Source organism: Falco punctatus, assembly GCF_963210335.1.
Source record: "Falco punctatus genome assembly, chromosome: 3".
Taxonomy (NCBI): domain Eukaryota; kingdom Metazoa; phylum Chordata; class Aves; order Falconiformes; family Falconidae; genus Falco; species Falco punctatus.
Window position 1 is genome coordinate 30,205,701 of NC_137582.1, and position 26,792 is coordinate 30,232,492.

General features: G+C 40.4%; 1 protein-coding gene across 3 annotated transcripts in view; it reads right to left on the reverse strand.

Moving 5' to 3' along the window:
• Positions 1-4,552: 4,552 nt before the first annotated feature.
• CPQ (carboxypeptidase Q) overlaps positions 4,553-26,792 on the reverse strand; it is a 179,675-nt gene continuing 157,435 nt past the window's right edge. For all 3 annotated transcript variants that reach the window (XM_080378496.1, XM_080378495.1, XM_080378494.1), the window contains one exon: positions 4,553-18,274. In XM_080378496.1, coding sequence (XP_080234622.1) covers positions 18,114-18,274 — 161 coding nt within the window. In that variant the 3' untranslated portion in view covers positions 4,553-18,113. The remainder of the gene's footprint in view (positions 18,275-26,792) is intronic.

Below are 26,792 nucleotides of genomic sequence, written 5' to 3' on the forward strand. Positions count from 1 at the left end.
TCTGCTGGTGGCAGTGGTGTTCAGGTCAGCCCTTTGGGCTCAGAGAGGTTGTCCTCTGCAGAGGATGGGAAGGCTGCTTGTGTCCCTTCCCTGTTTTTCCCGTAGGATAAATAAACACTCTGGCTTTTCATTTGATCCAGTGGTATTTCTGGAGGAATTTACACAGCCTTTAATGTGGGTTGTTTCCCTGAGTTAAGCTGAAAAGGGCTATAAACCGAGGTTATGCTTACAGCAGAAATCAATAAGCTGCAATGGAGATTTACGGAAATACACTGTGCTACATGCAAAGGGCACAGACTTGTAAAAAAAAAATCCTTGAATTGGTTTGTGCCAGCATGGTCCTCTGACCTGAGGACGCAGGTATTTACTCCCAGAACGGTCCAGGAGGGTGCAGGGCTCTCCACCAGTGCTTGCACAGAGAGGCAGTCCCAGGGGGAGAGGACAGGCTGTGCAGAGGGTTTTGACAGTGTTTTTGATCTGGTCATAATAGATGATGAATTGGATACTGAGCAAAGTTAACAGGAATAGCTTGAAGTTTGACTGCTCAGGCACTGGAGAACCAGCCATCAGCTCCCATTGCGCTGCGCTCGGATCCACCCCACGGCTCAGCGAGCCAGACAGTAACATACCTTGTAATTATGGGCTACAAACAAGCAGTACAAGATGACAAACAGGGAAAAGTATAGCCTATCAGAAGCAACTCAAATCACAGCTGTAAGTATGATTGAAATGTAGTTTAAAATTCAGAGATTTCCTGTAACTCTAAATGCACTGGTAATGTGTTGTATTATATTTGCAATTTTACCATAATGTAATTTAATACTAGGCTATTTTTCAATGTTTCAAGACATTGTCAAAAGGGTGAGCTGAATAAAGGAAGAAAACGATATAGTGGAAAATTTCAAAGAAATACAACAGCTAAAGAGAAAACTTGATACATGAATATATATAAAAAAAGAAGTTTGAAATTTAATTTGTGAGCCTGAATGCATTAGAATAGATAATATCAGAGGAATTTTACCTTTCAACTTCGTCTTCTACTTCCACATTGTTTGAAAAGTTAGTGAGAGGGGAATAAAAGAGAGCAGAATCTCATAATCCAAAGATTTACTGTGTCACGTTCAATGACAGAAGAAAGGGGGAAAATGGAAAGAATAAAAACCATTTGAGTCTCAAATTTGAAAACATCTAAGTGTCTGCTTGGGGGGATTCCCCTTCCCTCCCAAACTTTAGAAGGAAATGAATTCTTTTCATAAATGTCACTCCTTCTTTGTGGAAAAAAAGAAAATGATTCATGCAGAAAATTTCCACCAGGTCCAGTTGTAACATCTTTGCTATTCGAAGTGGTATGTAATCAAACTGCATTCTTACATCCATTTAGGGATATTTATGTCATACAGGGTATGCAACCTTGACCTTAGTCATTCACATACAAGAATATGAGCTGATACTTTGTTTATTTATTTTACATCATCTTGTAAGGATATTTCACTAACAGGCCATTAAAAAACCAGTTATGGAGATCCCACTGAAATTACAAATTGAAAAGGATTCACATGGGTGGAAAGTAACACAGCCCAGGAAGAGGAGATGAACATTACAAAGTATGAAAATGGAGCTATTTTGCAGGAAAGTCATTCCACAGCAATTTCTCTTTATAGGCATGTACCGTACAAGTCAGGAAGTACACAGTGTGAAGCTTGCACTGCAATTTTTTTCCACTCATCATTCCCAAAACAGTGTTCAAATCGATGGCATTTTAGATTTCTAATCCGTATTCCTTGTGTGTTAATTTAAAAAAAAACCACAAATGGTTAGCGGATGTTTAACTATACATTCAATTATGGAGTTTCAGTTCTAAATCCCAAGACCTGATGCTGAGGCTGGGCTAAGGTCCCACAGAAATTAATGAAATGTCTGTCTAAGGAAAAACCCAGGGCTAGCTCTGGAGGTCAGGTGCAAATTGGGAGCTTAGCTTGTATCACATCTGCTTACTTACAGCTACGGCCAACAGTATATTCAATTCCTGTTTGGACAGGGGGTTGCCTGATATAGCGAGCACACAAAGCACAGGTCCAGAATGATCATTTCAGTTTAAAAGGTGTTTTCTTGCTTTCACAGCTTTAATACTGATGGTGCTGGTTTTTCTGCATGCACATACTTACACAGACTTGCTGTACCAGAGAAAGTCTTACTGGTGACTCACAGGTATCTACATGAATTACAGCTTATTACAATAATTAGGACCTGCAGATCTACTCTAATTTTGAATGAAGGTGTGGGAAGGCAATGGAAGTGTATTATTTCAAATTACTGTAACTTTCAATGCATTTTGGTAGGAGAGGTATGAAAAGACAAGACTGGGTTAATCCCACCAAGATTTTTAATACCCTCCCTAATGCAATTAATATGTTAGAGCTATGAAAAATAAACAAATAAAAAATGTTGTCAAAAGTGGAGAGGGTGAGGGGGGAAAGAAACCTTTACCAAGTCAGTCTCTTGGTGTTCCTACCTGCAAAATAAGTGATAGCCAGTCAACCAAAAGTATCCAGTCTGTACACCAGATTCCAGCTAATTTTTAACATTTGGCATTATTGACACACTTTGGTCCATTTACTTAATCCTAATTAATACTACTTGTTTCGTCTTTAAAGAATTTGTCATTAATTCGGCAGTTACTGCCTAGATTCGGGTGCACATGTAAAACATCATGCTTTACACATCTCCAGTAAGATCTGCCTGTATTTCCAGCTGCTACACTGGTCAAGCAAAGTTTTGCTGTACATTCAGTTACTTCTTCAATAAATTAAAACCTCGGAATCATTTTTAAACGGGTATGCAATCCAAAAGACACCACCTGAATTCTAGGAGATTGCACTAAGGAACACTTCTTTGCTTGAGCGTCATTACTAGTTGCTGCCGATGCCAATTCTCAGGCGAGGCGGTGAGATTTAGCCCTTTCTCAGGAAAGGGCCGCCAAGCTGCACAGAGGGGTCTGCCCTGGGCCTTCTCTGAAGTGCCACAAAAGAAACTGAAAGAAGGCAAAAACTCTTAAATTTTCACAGCATCTTTTGGGAGCAAGCATTATAAGAATGAAAAATTGAGGAGTAACTTGTATTACATGATCAGCTCCTGTTGCAGCCTGGTTTTCTCTTTGCTGGCAGTGACCAATTGTCCTTCAGGCTGATGCTTACACATCCCTTAATGACTTCGATATGTGAAAAAGCCAAAGACAGAAGGTGGAAGGGAAATTCTCTCCTCATTTCTATATGAAAAAACACCCAAACACGGTGCTGGCCCAGCTGAACACAGGGATGTGGCCAAAGGGCCTGCCATGCTCTGTGGCTCTTTCCTGCTCACATGGGGACAAAACAAAGACAGACAGGCTCCTGAGGCAGAGCTCCATTTACCTGAAACCAGGATTCTGCAGCTGGGGGGAGCTAAATGAATAGGCAAATAAACTCGGTTCTGTCTCCCCATTATTTAGACTCCTTTTCACAACGCTTGTCCCCACCAGTTTGCCTCTTCCAAGGACTTTTCTGTTTGTTATCTACACCGCCTTGTACACATGGAAAAAAGTTCACTAGGTCAATCGAAACAGTTGCTACTTACCTTCAACTGCTTCTCTCCTATACATTAAGGAATGGGTAACCCTATTTTGATTTGCTATTGAAAAACTGGGTTTTGAATGCATTTAAATTAAAGCAAGTTGTGCAATTCATAATTTCTAAAATTGTGTGATCTCATTTTTCTGAGACTTCACATCCCCTCTACATATGTACCAGTAAGTCAAGAACGTGTCTCCAGGTATCACCTTTGTACATCTAATGACTTTTATCACAGGATCAAAAACATGATGATCTTTGTAGTATTCATTTGCAAGCAAAATCTGCGTTTTCCATTTAACATGTCTGATACAACAAACCCGCATCTTACATTATCTTACAGAGTACTTTTATACTTCGCTATAGACTTCATTAACATTGAGGTAACCAAGCTAATTAAGTTTCCCTCTGCATGGCTCTCAACAACTGCCTGTTCTCCCAGCCTGGTACGGCCTGCGAAATGCTCTCACAGCCATGTCTTTTTATTGTGGTGGCAGAGAAGCTTTATTTGCTTTAGTATCATGAGGGTTGTTCCTAAAGACCATGTGTAACTGTTTTCTATTAAAAAAGCAAAGCAGTAAATAAAGATTAACCTTAAGTAACCAATTTGCTTTCACTTCTCTGTGTACAAAACTGCATGGGGTCCCCTACCAGCACTGGACAAGGAACTATGCCGAGGAATAGTTCGGAATAGTTTTCAGATTACAAACGGGTAGATTGGGGTGGTCCTTCACAGGAGCGCATTTTAATGCTTTACCAGTTGACATGTCGCAACAATGACACAGGTTATCTCAGGGTGAGAGGAAGGGCTGACGGCTGTCACTACACCCTTGTGCTGAGCCCAAGCAGCAGCAGCAGCAGCAGCTCATCAGCTGGAAAACAAGTCCTTGGGGCAGAAGCCCGTAAACTCATGTACAGCAGCCCTTAACGGCGGTTGGCCCTTGCTGGCAAACTGCATTTACACACTCTCTGTGGGCTCTTAGGAGAGTTTTCCCTCCCAGCACTGCCCAGGCACTGCAAGGAGGAGAGCACAAATGCCAAGCCCCTGCTTCACCACAGCCGTGCTGTCAAACAAGTCACTTGGCTGCTGTTGACGTCCAGGATGCCCAGACAACACACTTGGAAACGATTCCCTCTTGCCAATCATTTGTTTGTTGGGACAGACGTTAGATTAATTGGGTGAAGAAATAATGTTGGAATCAATTTTTCTCATTTCAGAAACAACCCAGGCCACGGGTGCCCACACCAGAAGTCCTTTTCCAGCACTGCCAGGGACAGTTTCAGATTGCTTTTTGCCCATAGTGTAAGTTTTTCAGCCTTATTAAACAGTGTTTGCAGATCAAACACAAGCACACCAGCAGCGGGTTGCCTTAGGTCTTATCAGCAACAGGAAGCTGCACCACTAACCTAAAATTTGCTTTGCAAATAAGCGCAAAATCTTGGGTACACACTGTTCGGTTATGAGTGGCTGCTTTCACTGGTGTAAACTGTGTGCTACAACTCACTTAGGTTTCGACTTCAGAGATGCTACTATGATTTTGCACGACTTTCTGTAAGTCAGTGCAACTTTGAGTGTTACAGCACACTGGTGCAGGATCTTGTGTGGAGAAGATATAATAGGGTACATATTTGGATTTGGGAATGAGTGGAGCCAGCCTACCTGTCTGCGTTCAGGATCTATGTCTAGTTTTATTACATCGTCAGCTTTGCGCACTCCATAAAATACATTATAGGACCTCCGTAATAAAACCTGAAATCATACTGAGTGTAACTGGCTTTGTGCCTTAACATATATTTCATTATCAGGTTTCCTAAGCTTCCTATGCCTTTACATGAAACCAGGTCTATATATAGTGACAACCTACATTCACTGAGGAACTTAGGTTTTCCACCGTATCTTCTCCGTGAAGCCAAGAGAAAAGCACACTTGTCTATAGGGAAATCTCAAGGGACAGGCTCTTCTCTGGGTTTTATTTTATTTCTTTTTAACATTTAATTTTCTTTCCTAAGACACAATCAGGATTAAAGGGATGTTTTCCGGCTGTCACCATTCAAACCTAAAGGGATCAACATGGAGGAGAAAAACTTGCAAAAACCTTCTGAAAAAGGAACCTTCAAGAGCTTTGCCAGTTGCTAGTGAAACCATGTTATGTTGCACCAGAACAAAACACTACAGAGCTGCATAAATACGTTACAGTTGATCTCAAGTGTTCAGAAGGCTTTACTGGAAGATGGGGATGGAGAGGAGCCTCCTGATATAAACAGCTTGAACCACAGAGACTGCTTGTATTTGAAAGCAAATAGCTCTTTGAATGAGGAGAGAAAAATATTTCAAAACCTTAAAATACAGTTGGGCTTTTCTTGTTGTTGTTGTGTTAAACACTTGTTGGTTTGAGGTCTTGTTGGGCTTTGGTAGCCAGGTCTAGGAAATAAGGAGACACTGGAAATAAAAGACTTTTAACAACACAATGAAAAACAATCTGTAGTATTCACAGGAGGGCTTGTCTTTGTGCCAGGCACAGTCTTTTCATTTCACGTATTACAAAGGAAAGACAGTAGTGGGTTTTTCTCAAGACCGAATGAAACAGCCTGTCCCTCTGCAGCCAGTCAGAGAGAGAATGCAACTTTTTGTGAAACAGTGCCAAGGATATAGTTACATTGAGGGAATGATTTTCAATTTCTTGTGAAAGCTCCTGTTTGGCAGAAATTAGTGTTGTAACATGTTGCTTTGCTTCACAGAAGTTTTGATCATCTTTTTCCCCAGACACAAAGTGCCCAGGATGTGAATGCTTGAATTCTTGCAGGCATAAGAGCTTATATTATATTGCTCCCGATTTAATGACTTTACATTAGCTTCCAGGAAAGTCATGTATTGATTTTGAAGTTCTCTTTATTAACTGCCACTAAGAGACTTTCAGAGGACTTGCTACATAACAGCTCTCTGATCTTTTTGCTATTTATTAACCACACCATTATTTAAAATGCAGATTGGCTGGCTATGTAATTTGACCTAAATTTATGGATCCTCACAATGTTAAGGGGAGATTTGTTATAAGATGTATCTTCAGAAAAATTCAATAGTGAGAAAACATATACCTTCCTTTTATCTCACAGAACCACACCTTCCTCCTGATGGGAGATGTCTCACTTCATCTGTGCAGTATATTTTGCTTTAATCATGTACGAAAATGTGCAATCAGTTTTTCTAAAGATTAAAGTGTAAAAACAATCTTTGGTGGACTTTTATTACTGTTGTTTACATTAACGTATTAGGTAGTAACCTATTGTATTAGATAGCAACCTTACATAAAACCCTTTGTGGGGAAGGGAGGCAAGTCTGGGTATTTCAGAACATCCTTTGTAAAGAAAGGTGAGGCATAAATGCCCTTTGGATTTTGTAAGCCTTCTCTGGATGTGATGCTAAGATATTGAATTTGTAGTGACATACTGAAGGCAAATAGCACAGCAATCGGATGACCAACAAGCCCTGTTTACGCTCTCCCAGGCAGCAGTTTTCTTTTCACCTGTTATTCCCAGGCTGCTGCTGAGAATCCACAAAGATGATGACCTCAGAAGGATGGAGAAGCAGTGAAACAGTTAGGGTTTGCTTACTTTTTTTTTTCTTTTTCTCTTTTTTCTTTTCTTTTTTCTTTTCTTTTCATTCCTCTTTATTTTCTTCTTTTCTTCTTCTTTCCTCTTTTCTTTTTCCCTTCCCTTCCCTTCCCTTCCCTTCCCTTCCCTTCCCTTCCCTTCCCTTCCCTTCCCTTCCCTTCCCTTCCCTTCCCTTCCCTTCCCTTCCCTTCCTTCCCTGTTCCTATTCCATCTGCAGTTGCACGAACATGAACATTATTTTCTCCTAGACAACAAATTGTAGGGCAGGTTTTTCATGCCTGAAAATTGTGCAAGGACATTGAATGTCAGTGTTATCCCACTGGTAAGTTGCAAGCTCCAAGGAAGTTTGTAGAGTAGATTCATTGCAAAGAAAACTTGCTCAGGGGAAATTGTGGGAAACCCATCAATTTCAAATGTTAAAGTAAACCTTGAAAAAAGACACATCATTGACTGCATGAAACAATCCTCACCAAAAGGAAAAAGAATGATGAAAAGCCCTGCTACAGCACTGTTACACGCTGCAGTTTCCAACCTCAGCTTCACACAACAATTATTTTAGTGAGCACTGTTGTTCCAGACTTCACTTGAACCAGAATTGTACTAAAAGTGCACTGAGATGAGCCAGTTTTCCCCTCCTTGGGTGATGAAGGCTAATGAACCCATAACTTATACATTTCTTCCACCCAGCTGGCTCAGGAAGTTTAAAGCAGCTTTAAGCTTCCAAGCCTGTCATCAGCCTGGCCCAACTCGTGGTCCTGTAACAACATCTGAGGCAATTGCAGTGTTTCCTGGATTATAAATTCCTTACTTTTTATATAGTCGTGCTGAATATAGGCATTTTGCTCTTCAGTTTCTTTTTTCTTTTTTTCCAGCTACCAGAACAGTTGAGTGCTTCAGGTATCTTGGCTGGCTTTGTGTTACCTTACTTGGGCAAAATAGGAACTTCTTATCTTCCCATTTGTACTTCTTGATATTTTACCTTATACATCCAGTTTCCCTAAAGATGTTAAGTTTTCTTCCACTCTAAATACAATAAAAGAATGTTTTTCATGACTTGAATGGCAGCATCTCTGGCTTATTGTACATAATTGCTGGTTCTGCTTTTTAACCACTATTTTTTTTGTTATGTTGGTGCCTGCAAGAATTAAGTCCTCCCCGTGCTGCTTTCTTTTGGCTGTGGGAATTGTGAATATCTGTACTAGTAGTGACAGAAATTGAAACTGACTTGAAAAAAAAAAGTATTTGGAGAAAATATTTGAGGGTAATGAATAATATAAAGACAGTTTTAGTTTCACCTTAAAGTACAAAGAAAAACAGTTTTACACAACTATGTTCTGTCGTAATTTCCTTTAGCAAAGGGATACAGTTAATACCACGTATCAAATCTAGATGTGGGGTTGGCAGGTGAAAAAGCAAGTAATTGATGTACTGGGCAGTTTGAAGACTGAGCTATCAGTAAACTGTCTTTTTATGCCACTGGCATCATTTCAAATTCTAACAATAATTTATACCCTGAGAAGCCTTCAATGTCATTAACTGTATCCACTAAGAAAACTGAAAGGATGGCAGATAAAGTTGTAATAAAACCAAACACAGAGGGAAATCCTTTGACATTTCACTAACTTTTAAGTGCTTTATGAGGGATGACTCCTAATTGTTTGTACTGAAGTACTCAGTAAGCACCACAAACAGAAGCAGAATATGTGAGATTCGTGCAGATTCCCATTCAGGGTAATGAAGAAGGGTGGGACTTTATTTCTGTTTGCTGCATTTTTTCTGAATTGACTTCCATACGGCTTATTTCCTACAGCCAAAAGAAAATTACTTTGGATTAAGAATAGACAATTTATTGAACTGACTCTGCAGTTTTATTATCCTGACTCTTATTTTTGAAAAAATAAACAAATCCCAACACTTCAAATCTGGAATATACTCCCTCTTTCCAGGCTCATGCTATTACTACACATGCTGGTTTTTATAGTAAGCATTTCTATATTTTCCCCTCAATGTTATTTTCTAGAAGCCTCTGTGCAGAACTTCAAAGGGAAGCACCTACAATTTAACATGCAGAGGGTCCCATTTTTTAAACGAACAGAAAATACTCCACAACTCCCAAGGTTTCATCTGTTTTGAGGTCAAAACCCCCACCAAATTCTGATGTCTTTTCCATTCCAAACTGTGAATCAGCCACAGTGAAGATGGATGGCAACAGTATTCGAATTTCAGCCAAGCTGGAGCACTATTCAGCTGCAAAGTTAATTTACCTCTTTTTACAGAGTGTAAATTAGAAGATGCCCAAACCTCAGCTGTTTAGAGGTTATGACTGAAGAGAAAAGATACCCTATTAGAACAAACAGTGTCCCACACCTCTGGCTTCATCCAGGCTTGGAAACAGACATATTTGGGTTTTTTTTTTTTTTTAGTTTTTGACAAATTAAATCTGCACAGAAGGCATACCTTTAGGGTGTGCCAAGACCACCCAGCAAGACAGTTACCAAGGCAGAATTAGAACTTGGGAGTTCCTGGTTTATTGTCTTAAGTTAAAACCACTAGACTGAGCTTATTCTAAGGGGGGAAAAAAAGTGGCGAGAAAGTAAACCTTTACAGCATGGTAGTAAATGTAGAGCTTGTTAGAATGTTGGAGATTAATGGCAATAGGGGGATTTTTGTAAAAATCAGGATAACTTTGGCGAAAAGAAAGAGTCTAATGTAACCGCTTGCTCTGTTACAGTCCAGAACACCCGACGCCATCTGCCCACATTTGTAAATGTTTTTAAAGAAATTCCTACTTAGTTGACCAATGCTTATCTGAAGCTGCAACTTTTGTTTCTTCATATTTTAAGCCAGTGTAACTCAAAGGAACTCTGGAAGCTCTTCCTAAAGTTACTTTAAACTGGGCCAATGTTTTGGGTTTTTTTTCCATAGAGGAACCTAAAAGTGGTACATTAAAAAAAGTATTCATTTCCCTTGTTAGTTTACAACAATAAAGTAACAGAGGTCTTTCAGAGCCTTAGCTGGTCAGCAAAATGTTTCTGCAAATACTGCAAAACTCTTATACTTGTGTTTCAAAGGATGATCCACTACTGTGTCAATAAACACTGAGCCATAAACAACGTTGCCACATTTGCAACTTCTCTGAGGTTTGCCAGATCCTGATGTCTCATATAATCTTACACCTCAAACCAATTTAGAAGTATTGTAGCAGCAACTCTAAGACTTAACTGCTGCAAAAACAGAGGGCAGTAATGTTTTCCCCATCCATCGCTTCACAGATGAGAAAGGGAGGGATAAAACTTTCGTTGACACCTAATAGAGCACACACAGCAAATGTTTACTCAGTTCTTCTGCTTTGAAGATACTGTCAAGCACTCCGCTGACAGCCATTACTGTTCCTGCTTGTTTAGACACAGCTCTGAAATGTAGAGATATGGAACATGAGAAGTATTAGACTTCAGTGATTTCACAGTGTGATGACAATGTTATATATCACAAATCCATTGCAAATCCAAGCCTAAAAGACATACAAGTACTGCAGCAGTTTGACCTGCAATTCAGGCTATTTGGGAGGAAAAAAAGAGTCTGTGACCCTGAGCTCTTCCTGAACTTCTAGCATTCGAAATGGAAAAAAAAAAAAAGTAAAAAAAAAAAAGTATTCACCTCCACACCATCACCAGGCATGAAAACTCCTCATTCCAGCTCTATGGGAGCAAAGATGCAAAGGACCTCTGCACCCAGGGAATGAGCAGAAAGATTCTCCGTGGCAATTCTACATTAGGTGTACAGAAAGAGGTCAACAAAACTCCTGGAATCTGGTTAGTGATCTTCAGTTCCCTTTCCTTTAGATGAAGCCTGGAGTGACTACCCTTTCCACAGGACCACAAGGCAACCACCCAGGCTGAGGTGAGTGGCTGAGCTACCAACAGCCGGTTTATTATTTGTCACATGAAGACGTGGTATCAAGAACAGCTGCGTCACACACTTCTTGCAGAATGTGCCCAACAAAGGCTTCTGGTCCTCACCCTATAAATTCAAACTCACATAGTTAGTTCTGGGAATACAGCACACCCGGTGTGTTATCAAACATGTAGGGCATGGAGAACCCCTAACCAGAGAGCTTCCTATGTGCAGCAGCCTCTACTGATGCTAGCAAGCACTGTCGGGATTTTGCTCAACAGAGAGACATACGCACATTTTCTCTAACCTCTCCTTTCAGTTCAATCAAACTCATGATGTGAAACACCAGAAATGAATTTTTGCTCAACTGAAAGCAGAAGTGTACACTTCCTTCTATCACATCTGCTTCCTTCTAACAACTTGGAAATTAATCCTCTCTTCATATTTAAAGATTTGTTCCTGTTGATAAATGGATTCATTTTTTGTAACTTAGATAGGTTGTTGTTTAATACATGCGGTACTTATACAGTTTACTGAATTATGTCATTTATTATCTTCTCATACATATGGAGACACTGCTGTTTATTAGAGAAATGAGAAGAGTTTTCTACAACTGCACATGCCAAAACCTAAGTTCAGCTATTTCTGCATTAAAAAACCACCACTTTCATCATTTTATGAAGATCTAACGAGACCAAATTTTTAAGTAATTTCTTCTACTGCTTGTACTTATCCTTCCAATAAACTTGCCATATAGCCAGAAGGGACCCCTGCTTGGAGGGACAGCAATACCAAAGCTAGGCTGAGTTACCAATAGAGCTGTTCCCTGTCTACCGTGACAAAAAAAGCATACAGGAATTCAAAACTAGTGTGCATTTGCTTTTTGAGGTTTCATGTTAAAGGTTCAGCCTACATTATAAAGGCTTAAAATAACTACTGCACAGAACTCAGCATTGGGAATCACTGCTGAAAAGAAGCATGCATTTTCTTGTGGATATTTATAGCTTTCTCTGTTTCTATGATAAGCAATTTGGAGGGTAAAGCTGTCAACATCTTATTTCCATTCAGAAACCATGCAGTGATTTATGCCTGTTAAACTTTCCATGGTTAAATGTCTCATGACTCACTTTCTAGTAATTCCTCTTATTAAACTCATGTTACTGATGAGCTAAAGCTTGATAATAGCTACAGGAAGAACAGCATGGCAGACTTATGTAAAAATGTGGATATTTTGTTACCTGCTTTTGAACAATCATTAGCCTCTACATTGTGTATTACATTAAAAGCATTTAGAGCAAAATAAAAAATGATGACTTGAAGTGCAAAAGAACTGGGGAAGTTGCTTTTAAGTACAGGCAATGATATGAATTCTCTGTAGCTATACCACTGCCATAACATCCCTGGAAAAAGCAAAAGATACAGACAATCCAAGATAAGTAACATATTGAATAATCACATTCACAAAGATGAAGTCAAAATATCCCAGAAATTATAACACAAGCCACAAAGAACCTCAATGAAATCACAGTTTCAAAGACTCTCACAAAGATTCAGTCCACGCACAGGGCATCAGTCTTATCAAGATGCTTCCTGCACTATTATCTGAATTCCTACTGAGACTAAGAATATAGTTGCTACTCTGTAAATCCAGATTTTTTTTGGCAACTTCTGCTTATAAAGTACACACCCTGATAAAAAGAAGAAATGAAATAATCTTTGATAAGAAAGATTTTCCGTATTATGCATAGAGGGAGAAATGTGTGTAGGTGTGTATTAATATGTTTTAAGGTCAATATAAATCACTAGCTTGGTTAACTGAGAGAAAAACCACAAAAATAATTTTCTCATTTCTCTCTCTTGAATTTGCAGTCCACTGTTGCACATGCTCAGTCAAAAATGTCACTTTTGCACTAAATGTTATACTTCAGCTTCAAAATCACCTCAGTGGTATAAAGACAAACTAGTAACTCATTTATGGGCAGCACAGTTTGGCTGAGGTAGGAACTTCTGTATCTGAAACTTAACTTCAGGACTGACTGGCTGCATGGCTATTTGAAAACCATTTAACCTATTCCCTTTGCCCATACTGCCCCACTGTACGGCCACTGATTTTGTGAAACAGACTTAGCATGTGTGTGATGGTCCAAAGCTGTGAAATTATATATATAGATGGCATTGTGTGCGACCACTTTGCATACATCATACCACACCATTCCTGGATGCAAAGTACTATTAGTTTAAAATGGATATGCCTAATGTCCAAATTCTGTTTTGAAATGGCAGTATCTGAAGGAGGAATATTTCTTTTTGTTTGTCATGACAAATAGTAAATGCAATTAGCAAATGTAAATACAAATAATGCAAGTAATGTAAATGCAAACGGTAATTAGTAAGAGACACGTTTTACAGATGAATTCTCATGCAGCTAAAAGGCATTAACTCCTTACTCCTCTCCTCCAATAGAACCTCACTTCTGCTATGAACTTATGTTTTACACGCATCTATGTTTTAACACACTGTTGTTAAATCAGACTACATCAAACATGAGCAGCAAACACCACCACCACCATTTAGCAGTGAAACTCGGGCGGGTTTAGGTAGAGCTCCCCAACTCATCCAGCAAAGCAAAGTAAAACATCGGTACTTGAAGCCACAGCCCCTGCCTCAGTGTTACCTTGCTCTAATTTTTGTGGTCTGTCCTCCAGAGCTTCCCTCTTTGCTTTCTATAAACCTGATTTTCATGCAGTTATATAGAAAATCATGACTAGTGATGAAAACTCATTGCACTGATCACAAAGCTCTGTCTGCCAGTAACACAGGCCAGTGGTAATGGCAAGTGGTGGCCCTGATGGAGCTCTCACCCATGTGCTTATGTGTTGCTCTTCAGAGTCACCTCAATTGCGTCTTGCAGTTCCTGAGCCCCAAGGCACAAAATACGCAGATTTTTTCAGTCGCATACTCATTCCTGATATCCATATCACAGTACAGGTGCTGCAAATGACAGTGAAAGACCAAAAAAACACCCCCAAAATAAAAACTTAACATAAACTAAAGGTGTTTAATCTGTCCTGAAGTGAAATCAAACTGCAAGCTAGACACAGAGCTGGATATAAACTTGTCATTGATGTCCCTCCTCCAAAGGCAAAGAGGATTACTAAGAAGAGAGGAGCCTAAAGACCTTAATCAGGTGCTAACACAATGTATTTATTGAACAATTGTAACTATAAATCACAGCTCCATAGCTGGTCAAACCTTTGGGCAAAAGGGCTAGAGCTTCCAGAATCAATGGCCATGAAAGACTATGGTGTGCGTTGGACAGTGCTTCCATGCATCTGCTATACACAGAAGATTACAAAAGGTGTAAGTTAAAACACTTCTGTAAGTGTGGTGCAAAGATAAAATGGACTGTGCACAAAATAATATTCCCTTCTACTACATATGATCCATCTCCCCTATGATTTAGCAGAAAAAAAGAAGAAAAAACCCACAAAGATGCTCCTTTTCCAGAAAGTCTTGAATTTTCCCATTCAAGAGCTGTGATGCATGCATCATTAATTTCTATGCAGAAAACATTGTTCACTTCAACCAGCAATTAGTGGTAACATTTCTATCCTGTGCAGTGATGAGATTTTTATGCTAATCATTACACAGCAGTAAATTAATCATTTGGGCACATTTAGATGGTATGTATATTTCATGAGACAGATATAGATATCAAGATCAGTTTGATATTTACTTATGGTAAATGGAAGTGTCTTAAACTGTTACGGGGGAAGCATACTAACTAAATATACAGCCAAGGATATTTGCAGTGTAGCAGCAGCAGAAGCATCACTTCATCTCTTGTTCCAGGAAACAGCTCTCTTTCTTTGTTTCTAATTATTTTATAAGGAAGTAAAGATCTTGTGGGATCACCTAGAACTGAATCATTCAAAGAGACAGTGAAACTCCAATAATGTCTTGACACATGAAGGACAAAAGCGCCAACTCGGTTTCCTATCCTGCAATTCTTTTACTACTCACAAAATTACCTATGTTACATTATACAGTATTGAAAAGAGACTTTTCATCAGCATTTGTGTTATAGTCTAGTTGGGTAAATGAATTACGTATTGGCCCTGTCCTTCTTTAACTATGTCTGAAATCTTCGAGCTGCAGCAGAAAGGAAGGCTACCCAGGGGCCTCCCTTCCCAGCAGATGCAAGAGATTTGTAATACCGTGAGGAAAATGTTTATTTGAAATTTAAATTTTTAACATATATTTAAATGCTGCTGCTGTTTTTTCAACTCTCGGCTCACACATCTTTGCAGGCAAAAAGCAATCTAGTCAAAGATAGCATTTTATTTTAGTGGAGGGAAATGTACACATGGCCCCTTTACCTTAGAATGTCATCAAAATACTTACGAAAAGCACAGATTTATGGCAGCTGACCCTGACAATCATAATAATAAAAATGGTATCTTCAGCTATTACTTTCTCAAGTAAAGTTGAGAAACATTCTCCAAGATCAAAGGGGGCATGCCAGTGGAAAGCAAAGTTATGTTTTCTGGATCACTTCAGAAGTGCTCTTGAACTGAAAATTGACCAGCCAATATATGTTTAATTGCCACTAATTGAAACAGTATAATTGCTACACTGAGCAGGGATAAAGATGAGCTACTGCACAGAAGGTAAAAAATCCCACTGGGAAAGGAAAGAAATGTATTAGCATCTCTTCATTTATGGAAATTTTTGAGAGAGGTACATCTGAACAGACAGGTTATGAGGACAGCACTGTGAATAGTTGGACTTTTAGGTCTGAGAACTATTACAGATGAGAGGAATCAAAAAGACAATGTCTTATTTTAATGGAACCTGGTTTTACATGTAAAAAATTCTTTGTCAATTTGAAAACTAAAATGTTTTTAATTTCACTATTTCACCATTTCTATAAAAATAAGTTGGCAATTTTTTTATTTTTGAACATTTTTTTCCAAACCCACTCTGTAAAGCTTCTCTCCAGAGAAGTGTATCTGAAGTTGACATGAAGGTTAGATTTTCTTCAGGGGCATCACAAGTTTTAATCTTTGAGGCTTATCTTATGGATCATAGGAGCCAACAAGTACATCTTGGGATGTGCTGTGGTGCCACATGCATAACGCAGCGTTCTTCTCCTCTGCAGAAGTATTCTTGACACCAGAGATTCTCCATTTGACTTGAGGCAATGGAGAAAACCACAAATAAACCCTGTTTCCATGTGAGCAGAGGTTAAGATTTGTAACAATAAATGTAACTTCATGGAAAACCCTTCTGAATCTCTGATGTACAAAGTGCCATACCTTGAGAGTGAAAGACGTGGAATGTAGTTCAGGAAATAGTAATATCCCATGAAGGTCAAAAAGCTGGATTTAGAGACAGCTGAGGACATGCCAGTGGTGAGCACCACCAGCTGTGCTCTTGTCTAGCAAACCAGGAAAAAGAAGCATAAACATCATGCCTTGGAAGCAGAGGAAATTTTGCTAACTTTATATCAATACTAATTCTTTAAAAAGAAAGAGCAGAGTATCTCCAGGCAGCCTTTATGTTCCTGAAGTGATTTGGAGGGAAAATTGAAATATTTAATAAATTTGATGTAAAACAGCTATTATCATGGTAAACAGATATCATGGTTATTAATTCTATAAAAATGAATGGCTCATCACTCAGCTACTGCTCAACGACAGAACTGATTAACAGCACCAGGGACTGCCTGCCATTTGGTTTAATACTCCATATTGTTCGTTACATTAGTTGTTTGGTGTTGATTATATTGCAGCAGTTATTCACATCAGTAAGCTTGCTCGTTGTAAAATTTAAAAGCAGAAACAAGCGCCATGTCACAAAGAAATGAACAGAAATCATACAGCTTAAAATATTCCCCAACACCAGTTATATCTTCTCTATAGATAGCCCTGAAGTTATCTGAATGGTCATAATTTTTGAGCAGGAAAAATACCAAAACCCAACAAAGTATACAAGAATGAAATTCCCAGGTTAATTCCTCCATCAAAGTGCATATGTACCAGTGTCCTCTCACCCAGTTTCCAGCAGAGGAGAGCATCTCTGCAAGAGAGGGACAGTTGGGAACGGCTTCAGAAGTCGGAATCAAAATCTGCTCTTATGCTTCGTTTGGATATCAGCTGGCAGGTAGTGAAGGTCACAAATCACAGCTGTGATGCCATTTCTGAAACATCATGGCATTTCAGAGAAAAACTGCCACATGAAATTCTCTGCATGTCACTATGGTGAGTCTTCCATCAGAAAGAAAAGGACATGCACAGCTTTCTCCTGAAGAAACGCAGGAGATCTGGGAGTCCTGTGGCTGGCTTCTCGTCCTCTATGCTGTGGTTTATCTGAGCCTGACATCAAGTGACCTTTAGTAAAATTTAACAGCAGGAGCTGAACAAACTATTAAAAGCCCCATTATTTTAGCATTTTGACCATTATTTGACCATTTTACCATATATTACCATTAAAACAGCCAAGATGAATTTGTCCAATAACCTGAAAACTGTATAGAAACTACAGTATTATCTTATGAGAGTAAAAAGGGCTGCTTCATTAATAGTATTTCATTCTAATGCATAGAGTGAATGACAGAGAACAAACCCATAAATGTGTACACTAACTCAATACATTAATTATTCTGATGCAACTAATTTATTTGGTATATTTTTACTGCAGGACAGGACCACTCTGCATACAAATGGTTATTATGTCATAGTCAAAGAGGTATTATACCTGCATCAGAAATTCAAAAAGTACTTGATAGAAGAAATTTTAAGTAAAAATCACAAATGGAAGATATCAAAACAGCAAAAAGGAACAGGAATGTGTAAAAGAGCACATGAGTTTTGAGGAAAACTGACATCATAATACACAAAATCAGGGTAAAAAGCAGAATTTCCCACAGCTGTAAACCACATGCATTAGTGGACTCACAGTCTTTGCTGAAGAACAGAAATCTTCTTTCTTGCTGTTTTATTACCTTGGCAACATCTCCTCCGTGTCAGCAATTACATAGGAGACAACAGTCCAAACAGCAGCACACAGATTCATCTGGTTTGGATCCTGAACTGTCATCGTGTCCCCGTGAGAATGATGAAACCAGAAGTATTTACTGAGGTCATCACGCAAGCTGGCACCTACAGAGAAAAATGGGCAATATTCCATTATAGGAACACAAATATTTGAAGAGGAATATAAACTTAAATCCATTCCTGGGTTTATGATTAAAACCACATGCAACCATATAAAGTTCCATATAATAACTGCACAGAGCTGTGGCATCTGCAGTTTGCAGGGTTTTTGTTAATTGACTTGAGTGAGCTTGAGGCAGCAAAAACTCTCACTGGGGAAAAGCCGACCTTCCCCTGGGAGACTCACTTCCTCAGCAACAGTATACATCTGTTTTCCTCTAGGACTACCAAAGTCCAAGCAGGAAAATCCCTACAACCCCACATGTGGTGGCGCTTCCTCCATTCCTCTTCCCACTGCTCTGACGATGAGTTACGACTGAGTTACAGATCCTTTCCTTGCTGTTATTTGTGTTGGGGAACACTTTGGAATTTGCTTCTACTTTTGAGCCCCTGTTCGTCACAAGGATGTGCGGTTTCAAAGCAGTTTTCTAGACAATCTAGGGTAACCCAGGTAGCCCCCAACTACATAACCCTTGCAGTCATGACTCCTCATCGGCTGGGGCAGAAGCACCTGGGGTGAAACCGCAGATCTTCCCATTTGGGAACAACTGACTGCCTCTGGGAGCACACGGGCAGGGAAAGGACTACTCTTTTGCAAGCCAGGCGGGCTCAGGGAGCACAACCAATGCCAGTGAGGCATCACTCAAGGCCGCAAGGCAGACCAAAACCAACAGGAGCAGGAGAAAGTGCCACCCCACCGGGCACAGCAGCAGAGACACTGGTGGGGGATTTGCACCCCGGCCATTTTCTGCCTGGTCCAGTCCCCACTGATCCCCTCTATCCCCTTGCAACTTCTTCTCTCCCAGTTCATTACTCTGCCTCTTCTCTGGTTCTATCAGCCTCCATCTGCTTTGTTTTAATCTCATTAACCCTGCCATCATTAACAGAATTCCACCCCAAATTTCGAAAATAAGTAGATGTGATATTTTCCCACACCACACCGATCCGCTGCTTGCAATTCCTTTGTGTAGATTCCCTTGGCCTCCCGCTGACTGGGGCTAGGAGGTGCACAGCTCCCAGGGTAGGACCCACCTAGCACAACGGACCCCCTCCTCGCTTGGTCATCAATCCCAGAGAACAAGCACTGATGTGAATTCACCAGTAAGAGCTATGGGCCCCAGGCGGAAACAAACGGAGGCTAAGCCTACTATGCCAAGGAAGACAGAAAAAACCCAGGACTGTTTGAATATAAAGACGATGTAAATAAATTATTCATATACTTATTTACACTCAGTGGAAATCAGTATCAGATGATGAAGGCTTTGATAAACTCATGTGTGCTCGTAAGACTTAGTTATGATTTTTCTTGGGTTTCCCTGAGATGCCTGAAGCCTTTGAAGAGAATGAAAGCAAAATTTCTGACAGCATAACTGTACATTCCTATAATACGTATCTTTTGATCACTTGTACAGTCATTCAGGACAGAGTCCAGCTCTCACTGTGGTTAACAGGCATGTTTCTATTGCTCTAATGGGGACTGACTCGGACTGCTTGTTTCACTGCCATTTCAGAAAGAAGGAATGGAAAGGTAATGCATTTTATAACTCTATCCAAGACGAAGATCCCTTCGTAAGATAATACGCAGAAGGCCAAATGCTGTAGCATATGGTTATATGGTTATATGGTTATATGGTTATATGGTTATATGGTTATATGGTTATATGGTATCGTGATTGATTTAATTTTAAGAGGCTCTTCTTGCTTTTAAGACTTGTTTGCTACTGAGTTGAAGCAAGACAGGAGTCACTGGGTAGGTTACAGGTGCTGAATTATGGTCCAATAATTTTAGCATTGAATTTATGTCAACTCGTATTCACTTTTAAAATTTGATTCTGAATTATTTAAAATATATACAACCATAAAAGGGTTGAACAACAATAAATTCTTTAACTGACAGACTTCTGCACTAAGGACACATTACAAGTTAAGCCACTGAGGCAAACCCATTGCAATTTTTGGACACTTTTGTACGACTCAAGACAAAAATTGGTTGCCTGGAATTTGTTGCAAACATTTTGCTATTCACATTAACTATGGATTTACAGAGTAGTGTTTTATCTCTGTGAATGGAACAAGGATAAACACCCTTTGCTTTGAAATGTTTAAATCCCTGAAATGCTGAAACAGATTTATTTCTCTAAATTGATTTTAAAAATCAGAAAATTATCTGACTTTGGCATCAAGCAATTACTGCGCAAGAAACATCAGAGTGTGAGTACACAGAGTATCAAAGGGTTCGTAAACTGGCTGTGCTGTCTCTTTCATGTCTTGGGCTAGCATTAAAGTCAGTGAGCTGTAAATATCTTGTGAGACTAAGGGAAAGACCCTAAGAAAGCAGTTTTAGCCTATATAATTAGAAACAAAAGTGAAAATCCATGTTCTTGGCTTTGAGCACAGAGCAGTTTACAGCCGAGGGCCTCACGCAAGCCTCTAGACATGAAACACCCTGTGGCACAGATACGACTGCAAGCGATTTTTATGTCTCCTGCTCCAAACCTGAGACTTCTCCATGTTGATGTTAGCTGCCTGGAGATATTTACGGCTTCCAGAGGTCGCCAGGCTGTGGGCAAGACACTGGATAGTGCCATTTCACTGGTAAATGCATCTAGGACTGAGATCAAGCCCTGCAGATGACCATAAAGAGGGAAGTTCTGTGGAGCTCCATGGACTGTGGTCATGCTGGGTCACCTGAGTAAAGTCCGTCGGATCCTACAGCCCCTTTTTGAAAAAACTAACAGAAGCAGCAATGCTGAGAGCACAAGCAGCCATCCTACAGAAGGCAGGGAGAGGGAGAGAAGGATTCTGCATCACACTTCAAACAGTGAGGTTTCAAAGTACATCAAAGTACATCAGCTGGCTGACTGTACTGTATCCTCGATAGCCACTGAATTGTTAACCCTTCTCAAACAAAATCTTCCTGAAAGCCAGAAATGCCACTTCCAGAAGCTTGAAAGAAACTGGAAAACTCACCTAGATATAAGTTTTAAAACTCCAATTGCTAGTAATTTTGTTCTTTCACCTAAAACTGATCTTAGCTTTTGTTTTATTGCTATTACCTAATATTTACCTCAGGAACAACAGCCAGCAACAAATGGAGGTTTATTTTTACCAGCTACATAAGCCAGCAGTCGAGTAAAATAGATGAGTAGCCATGTTTCATAGACCTATGAATTATTCACCCATCTCCATGCCAGCCACCGAGAAAGGGGATAGCATACAGCCTTACAAGAGTCTGAAAGGTCTAATTAAGTACTTAAAAATCCTCAGATGGGAGGTGTTACACAGGTAGAATCATAGAATGGTTTGGGTTGGAAGGGACCTTTAAAGGTCATCTAGTCCCACCTCCCTGCCAAGGGCAGGGACACCTTTTACTAGACCAGGGTGGTCAAAGCCCCTCCCCAGCTTCCCTTAGGCCCCTTCAGGTACTGGAAGGCCACTGTCAGGTCTCCCCGGAGCCTTCTCCTCTCCAGGCTGAGCAACCAACCCTCACTCTCCCAGGCTGTCTTCACAGCAGAGGGGCTCCAGCCCTCTGACCATCGTCATGGCCCTCCTCTGGGCTCGCTCCAACAGGTCCTTTTTATGTTGGTGGCCCCAGAGCTGAACGCAGGACACCGGAGGGGTCTCACGAGAGCAGACCAGAGGGGGAGAATCACCTCCCTCAGCTTGCTGGCCATGCTGCTTTTGATACACCTCACGATATCATTTGCTTTCTGGGCTGCAAGCGCACATCGCTGGGTCACGCTGAGCTTCTTGTCAAGTGATACCCCAAGTCCTTCTCCACAGGGCTGCTCTCAATTCATTCTCCACCCAGCCTGTATTTGTGCTTGGGGTTGCCCCGACCCACGTGCAGGACCTTGCATTTGGCCTTGCTGAACTTCGTGAAGTTCACATGGGGCCACCTCTCAAGCCTGTCAAGATCTCTGTGGATGGCATCCCTTCCCTCCAGTGAGTCAACTCCACTACACAGCTTGGTGTAATCAGCAAACTTGCTGAGGGTGCAGTCAATCCCGCTCGTCCATGTCGCCAACAGAGACATTAAACAGCGATGGTCCCCCAGTACCAATGTCTGAGGAGCGCCACTCATCACTGTTCTCCACTTGGATATATGTATCATATATTTAATTCTGATTTCCAGGTGGAACCAATACTCAAACGGAAAAACAATAGATAGGCTGGGTGCTCCACTGTCACGTCTTATGCACTTTGCTGCTTTCCTTTGTTTGCAGAGCACTGACTTAAAAAAAAGATGTTTGCCAGACAATCCTCTTTAATTGTCCTTTTTCAGTCTGCTCACATTTACAGTGATGTGAATCACTGAGGAACACTGCTGGCCAGTAAGGCAATCAGTGAGAAACTGCTTCTAGCTGGATGTAGTAGGTGTTGTGGCATGAAAACAAGGAATGTTAAAAACCACTGCCAAAAATGCTGTACTTATTATTTGAATGCATCGAAGACGCTGGAAATGAAAACCTGAAAATAATTAATAATTTAAACTTTAATAAGGTAATAAACAGATAATTCATAGTCCCATTACAAAGTGGCAGGAAACCCTCTTTATTACAGGGGTGCTTTTCAGATACCTAGCAGCAATCTAGTGCCACTTGTGATCCCTCAGGTGCCTGGTGGGACTCATTGACATGGGTCTGATGGAGGGACCAGAGAACTTATGTCTCATGTTTGGAGCAGCTGCTGGGGCCAAGCAGTCCACTATTTGGTAGCACAATGTGTGTGTTCCGGGAACTTAAAGCAGGGTTCTCCTTGGCACACCAAGGCGCGACCTTACTTGCCCTTTGTGGGAAAGAGTTGCATAAGTAGGGTCAGAGGCAAACACTCAGCAATGCCTCTAACTTCTCAGGTTGGGCTTTCTGGTTTCTTTGTTGTGGAGGTTGTGGGTTTTTATTTTGTTTTGGTTTTCTGCTTTCAACTCCTTCTGAGCTCATTTCCTTATACTTGACCTGAGTGCTGAGCAGGCTGCAGATGAAACAAATTTTGTCATCAGGTTATAGAGCAGGGCAGAACTTGCCAAACAGATCAATTTACTCCATAAATGTAATAATTTTAAAAACATGCACAACCAGCATATGCTCTTGTGTGATCAAATGCCTGTTGAAAACCCACACTGCGCTGGGGGGTTTGGGGTGATACTGATGTCATCTGAGCTGACAAAATCATTGATCACAGGGGTACCCTTAGCACAGCAGGCAGGTGTCCTGTGATCAAATCCAGCTCCTAGGAAACATTAATCCTAGGTATTGCAGGTCTGCTACACACAGTTCAAATAAATATACAGTTTACCTCTTCTCCCTTCCCCAAGTGCTGCACCTTCTTTTAAGACTTGCCATCTTCCAAGCTTTGCCATCAAGTGCAAGTGATTCTTCATGAGTTGATTCACTGTCATGCAGTTGTAAGAAAAACAAGGCAACGGTATAAAACTGCACCAAAGCAGTCCACTGCTTTATTGGTTTATTAATGTGAATTACCAGAAGCAACAACCAAACACAACTGTTGCCTTCCAAACTTTTGCTGCTACTGTTGCCAACGCTGCCACCCTCTCCATCTGCTCTGTTTATGACTTGCCCAAGGTACTGTCACGAACATGGCATCAGGACCTTGTTTCCTAGCCCCAGGTTGTGGCTACCTCATGGAGCAGGAGTAAGATACGCTACCTCTTGTGCCACTCCACTGGGGGCACCATCTCGAGAAACGGCATCTCTCCCTCTACCCATCTGGAGCTCCTTACTGGAGTCCAGCACAGGGATTAAGGGACTGGAGCATCTTTCATATGAAGAAAGACTGACAGAGCTGGGGATGTCCAGCCTGGAGAAGAGGTCTGTATAATACCAGATGGGAGGGAATAAAGAAGAAGGAGCCAGGCTCTCCTCAGCCTTATACACTGACTGGACAAGAGACAATCACCATGAATCAAAATACATTAAAACACACCTGAACACCAGAAAACACTTTTTAATGAGAGGGTGGTCAAACACTGGGACAGGTTACCCAGAAAGGCTGTAAAGTCTCCATCTTTGGGGATATTCAAAACCTGACTGGACATGGTCCTGGGCAACCTGCACAGCTGACCCTGCTTGAGCAGGGGGGTGGACTTAGGAGCTCAAGAGGTGCCTGCCAACCTCAACCGTTCTGTGGGACTCACTAACCCATGCTGCTGTCTCCTTGGCTCATTCAGACATCTCTTATAATTGACACACCATAAACAGATTCTTCAATTCAAGCTCATTCATGTCTTGAACTCATTTCATGAGCCTCTGAATAACCAGCTGTCTCATACACAGTGTGATGCACTGCATAAGGCAGGTAAAAGCAGCTGCTCTGGTAGTCGATACTGACAATGTATTTTCAGCGATCAGCTGTGTAAGAGTATCTTGATAAAAACACACACACATACGTTAACGAATTGCGAAAACCAGCTCATCTTATCTAGCTTCTGATCTCAGCATGAAATGCACTATGTGAATATTAATTAGCTGATGATCAGAATATTTACCTGCCCTACACTACCACATTAGACACCAGTTCTTCACATGTCAATAAACTGTCTACCACATTTTTTTCTTGCCAACTTCAGAAGACACATTGCTGCTATTGAGGTAAAAGGATGAATGAACCACAAAATGAATGATGAGCATGTCAGTGATGACCACTGCTTCTTGTCAATTACTGTCAGGCACCACTGCCTTCATACACACTGCCTTCATATATATCATTAGAATTAAACTTTATTGCCAGATATTTAAGCATTAAAATTATTGTCACTTGTGCAAACAATAACTGGAAAAGTAGTTATTGATTATCAGAATGATTAAAAAAGCAGTTTCCATAAAACACATATCTTCAAGAGGGAAAGTGTATAGTAACTCCAGAGTATTTTTTCAGTGTAAAACATTTTGCATTACATTCCTCCCTACATTTTCTTTCTTCTCTTTTTTATATCCCAAAGAGCATTTAATTGCCAAAGGAAGCCAAATGCGAGTCTTGAAGTCAATACATGTTTGCTGTACAGTCCTATCAACAGCTTGCCAGTTGTCTTCACTTTCAAGTAAACCTCGCAAGACAATGATTCCATGAAATTTTCAAATATGATGGGAAATTCCCCACTGTTTGTATAACCTCTCTTGGGTGTGGTGGGTCTTCAGTATTACAGTTAGATCCTTGAGATACTGACCTCTACATGCACATTGCCATATATAGTGAAGTTAATATGGTAATGAATTACAACAATGTGTAACTTTTTTAGGTTTCATTTTACAGTAATCCCTAGAGGAGCTGACAGAATTGCCACTCCACTATTTTACACAGTATATATACCGCTCCAAATAGAAAAGACACCAGCTCAGAAGAACATACACTCTAAACAGACAAGAGGGACTGCAGGATGAGAGAGGCATGCAGAGATGAAACAGCACATTCATTTTCTCACAGCATCTCAGAAAGGAATAGATGCCATGCATCCAAGCCTAGGCCAGTGCACTGTTGAGCAAGCTGTACTACCTCCTACACAGCAAAGTTGGAAATGCCTTAATAAGGGGTATTTTTCTCAATATTTCCAAAAGTCTACGAAGCTAAAACAAAGGCTTTGCAAGGTAACGTGTGTATTTCTTGCATCTTCCAAGCGCCTACGTGTTTGAGCTTCATCTCCCTGTCAAGACAAATCTGCATACTATCAAAGGTACTGCTTGTAGTACGATGTCAGCACAAACACCTGATCTAAAACTTTATTTCTGCAGTGATTTTTCTGCATACAAAAGACAGATTCCCCCACCTCCCCTTAAATATTGCTTTTGTTTCCTGCTTTTTCCTCAGGAAACAAGAAAAAGTCCTTTAATTCATTATCAAGTTTATTGCAAACTTGGACTTTTTAATACCAACGACACTATTCAGGAATGTGCTAAAAAACTGCAATGCATTGGAAATAGAAAGACTTGATGAAATATATGTCCTTTTCCTTTACAGCGACTACTTAGAAATAGGAAAAAAAGAGGCAAAGGGACACATCACAGTCTTCACGCAGTTAAAAACTGCTGTGCACCATGAAAGCGTAAATACTGATGATAAAAGCATTCTCCTCCTCACACCAGAGTGCTAACTCAGCTTTGTACTCCTACACACCCTATGAAATGGGGGTGTGGGGTTACACATACATCCATACACTAACAGAATCAACAGCCTCTCACTTCTCATAGCTGGAGCATTGCTGCCCTAAATGTTTTGAAAGGTCAAAACTGCAGGGCAGACGTGCGGAGACGCATGATTTTTCCTTCAAAGGATATGTGTCAAAAAGCCACCAAAGAAAAAGACAGATAAAAGATACGAAGAGGAACATAAACTTTTATTCTATTTTTTATTTTCATTTTGTGTCTTTCTAAAACCCAGCAAAGTCACAAATGCGAAGTGGTCAGGGAGTAAATCTGCTGCAATGGTAGTTCTCTTCGGGCTGGGGTGGCTG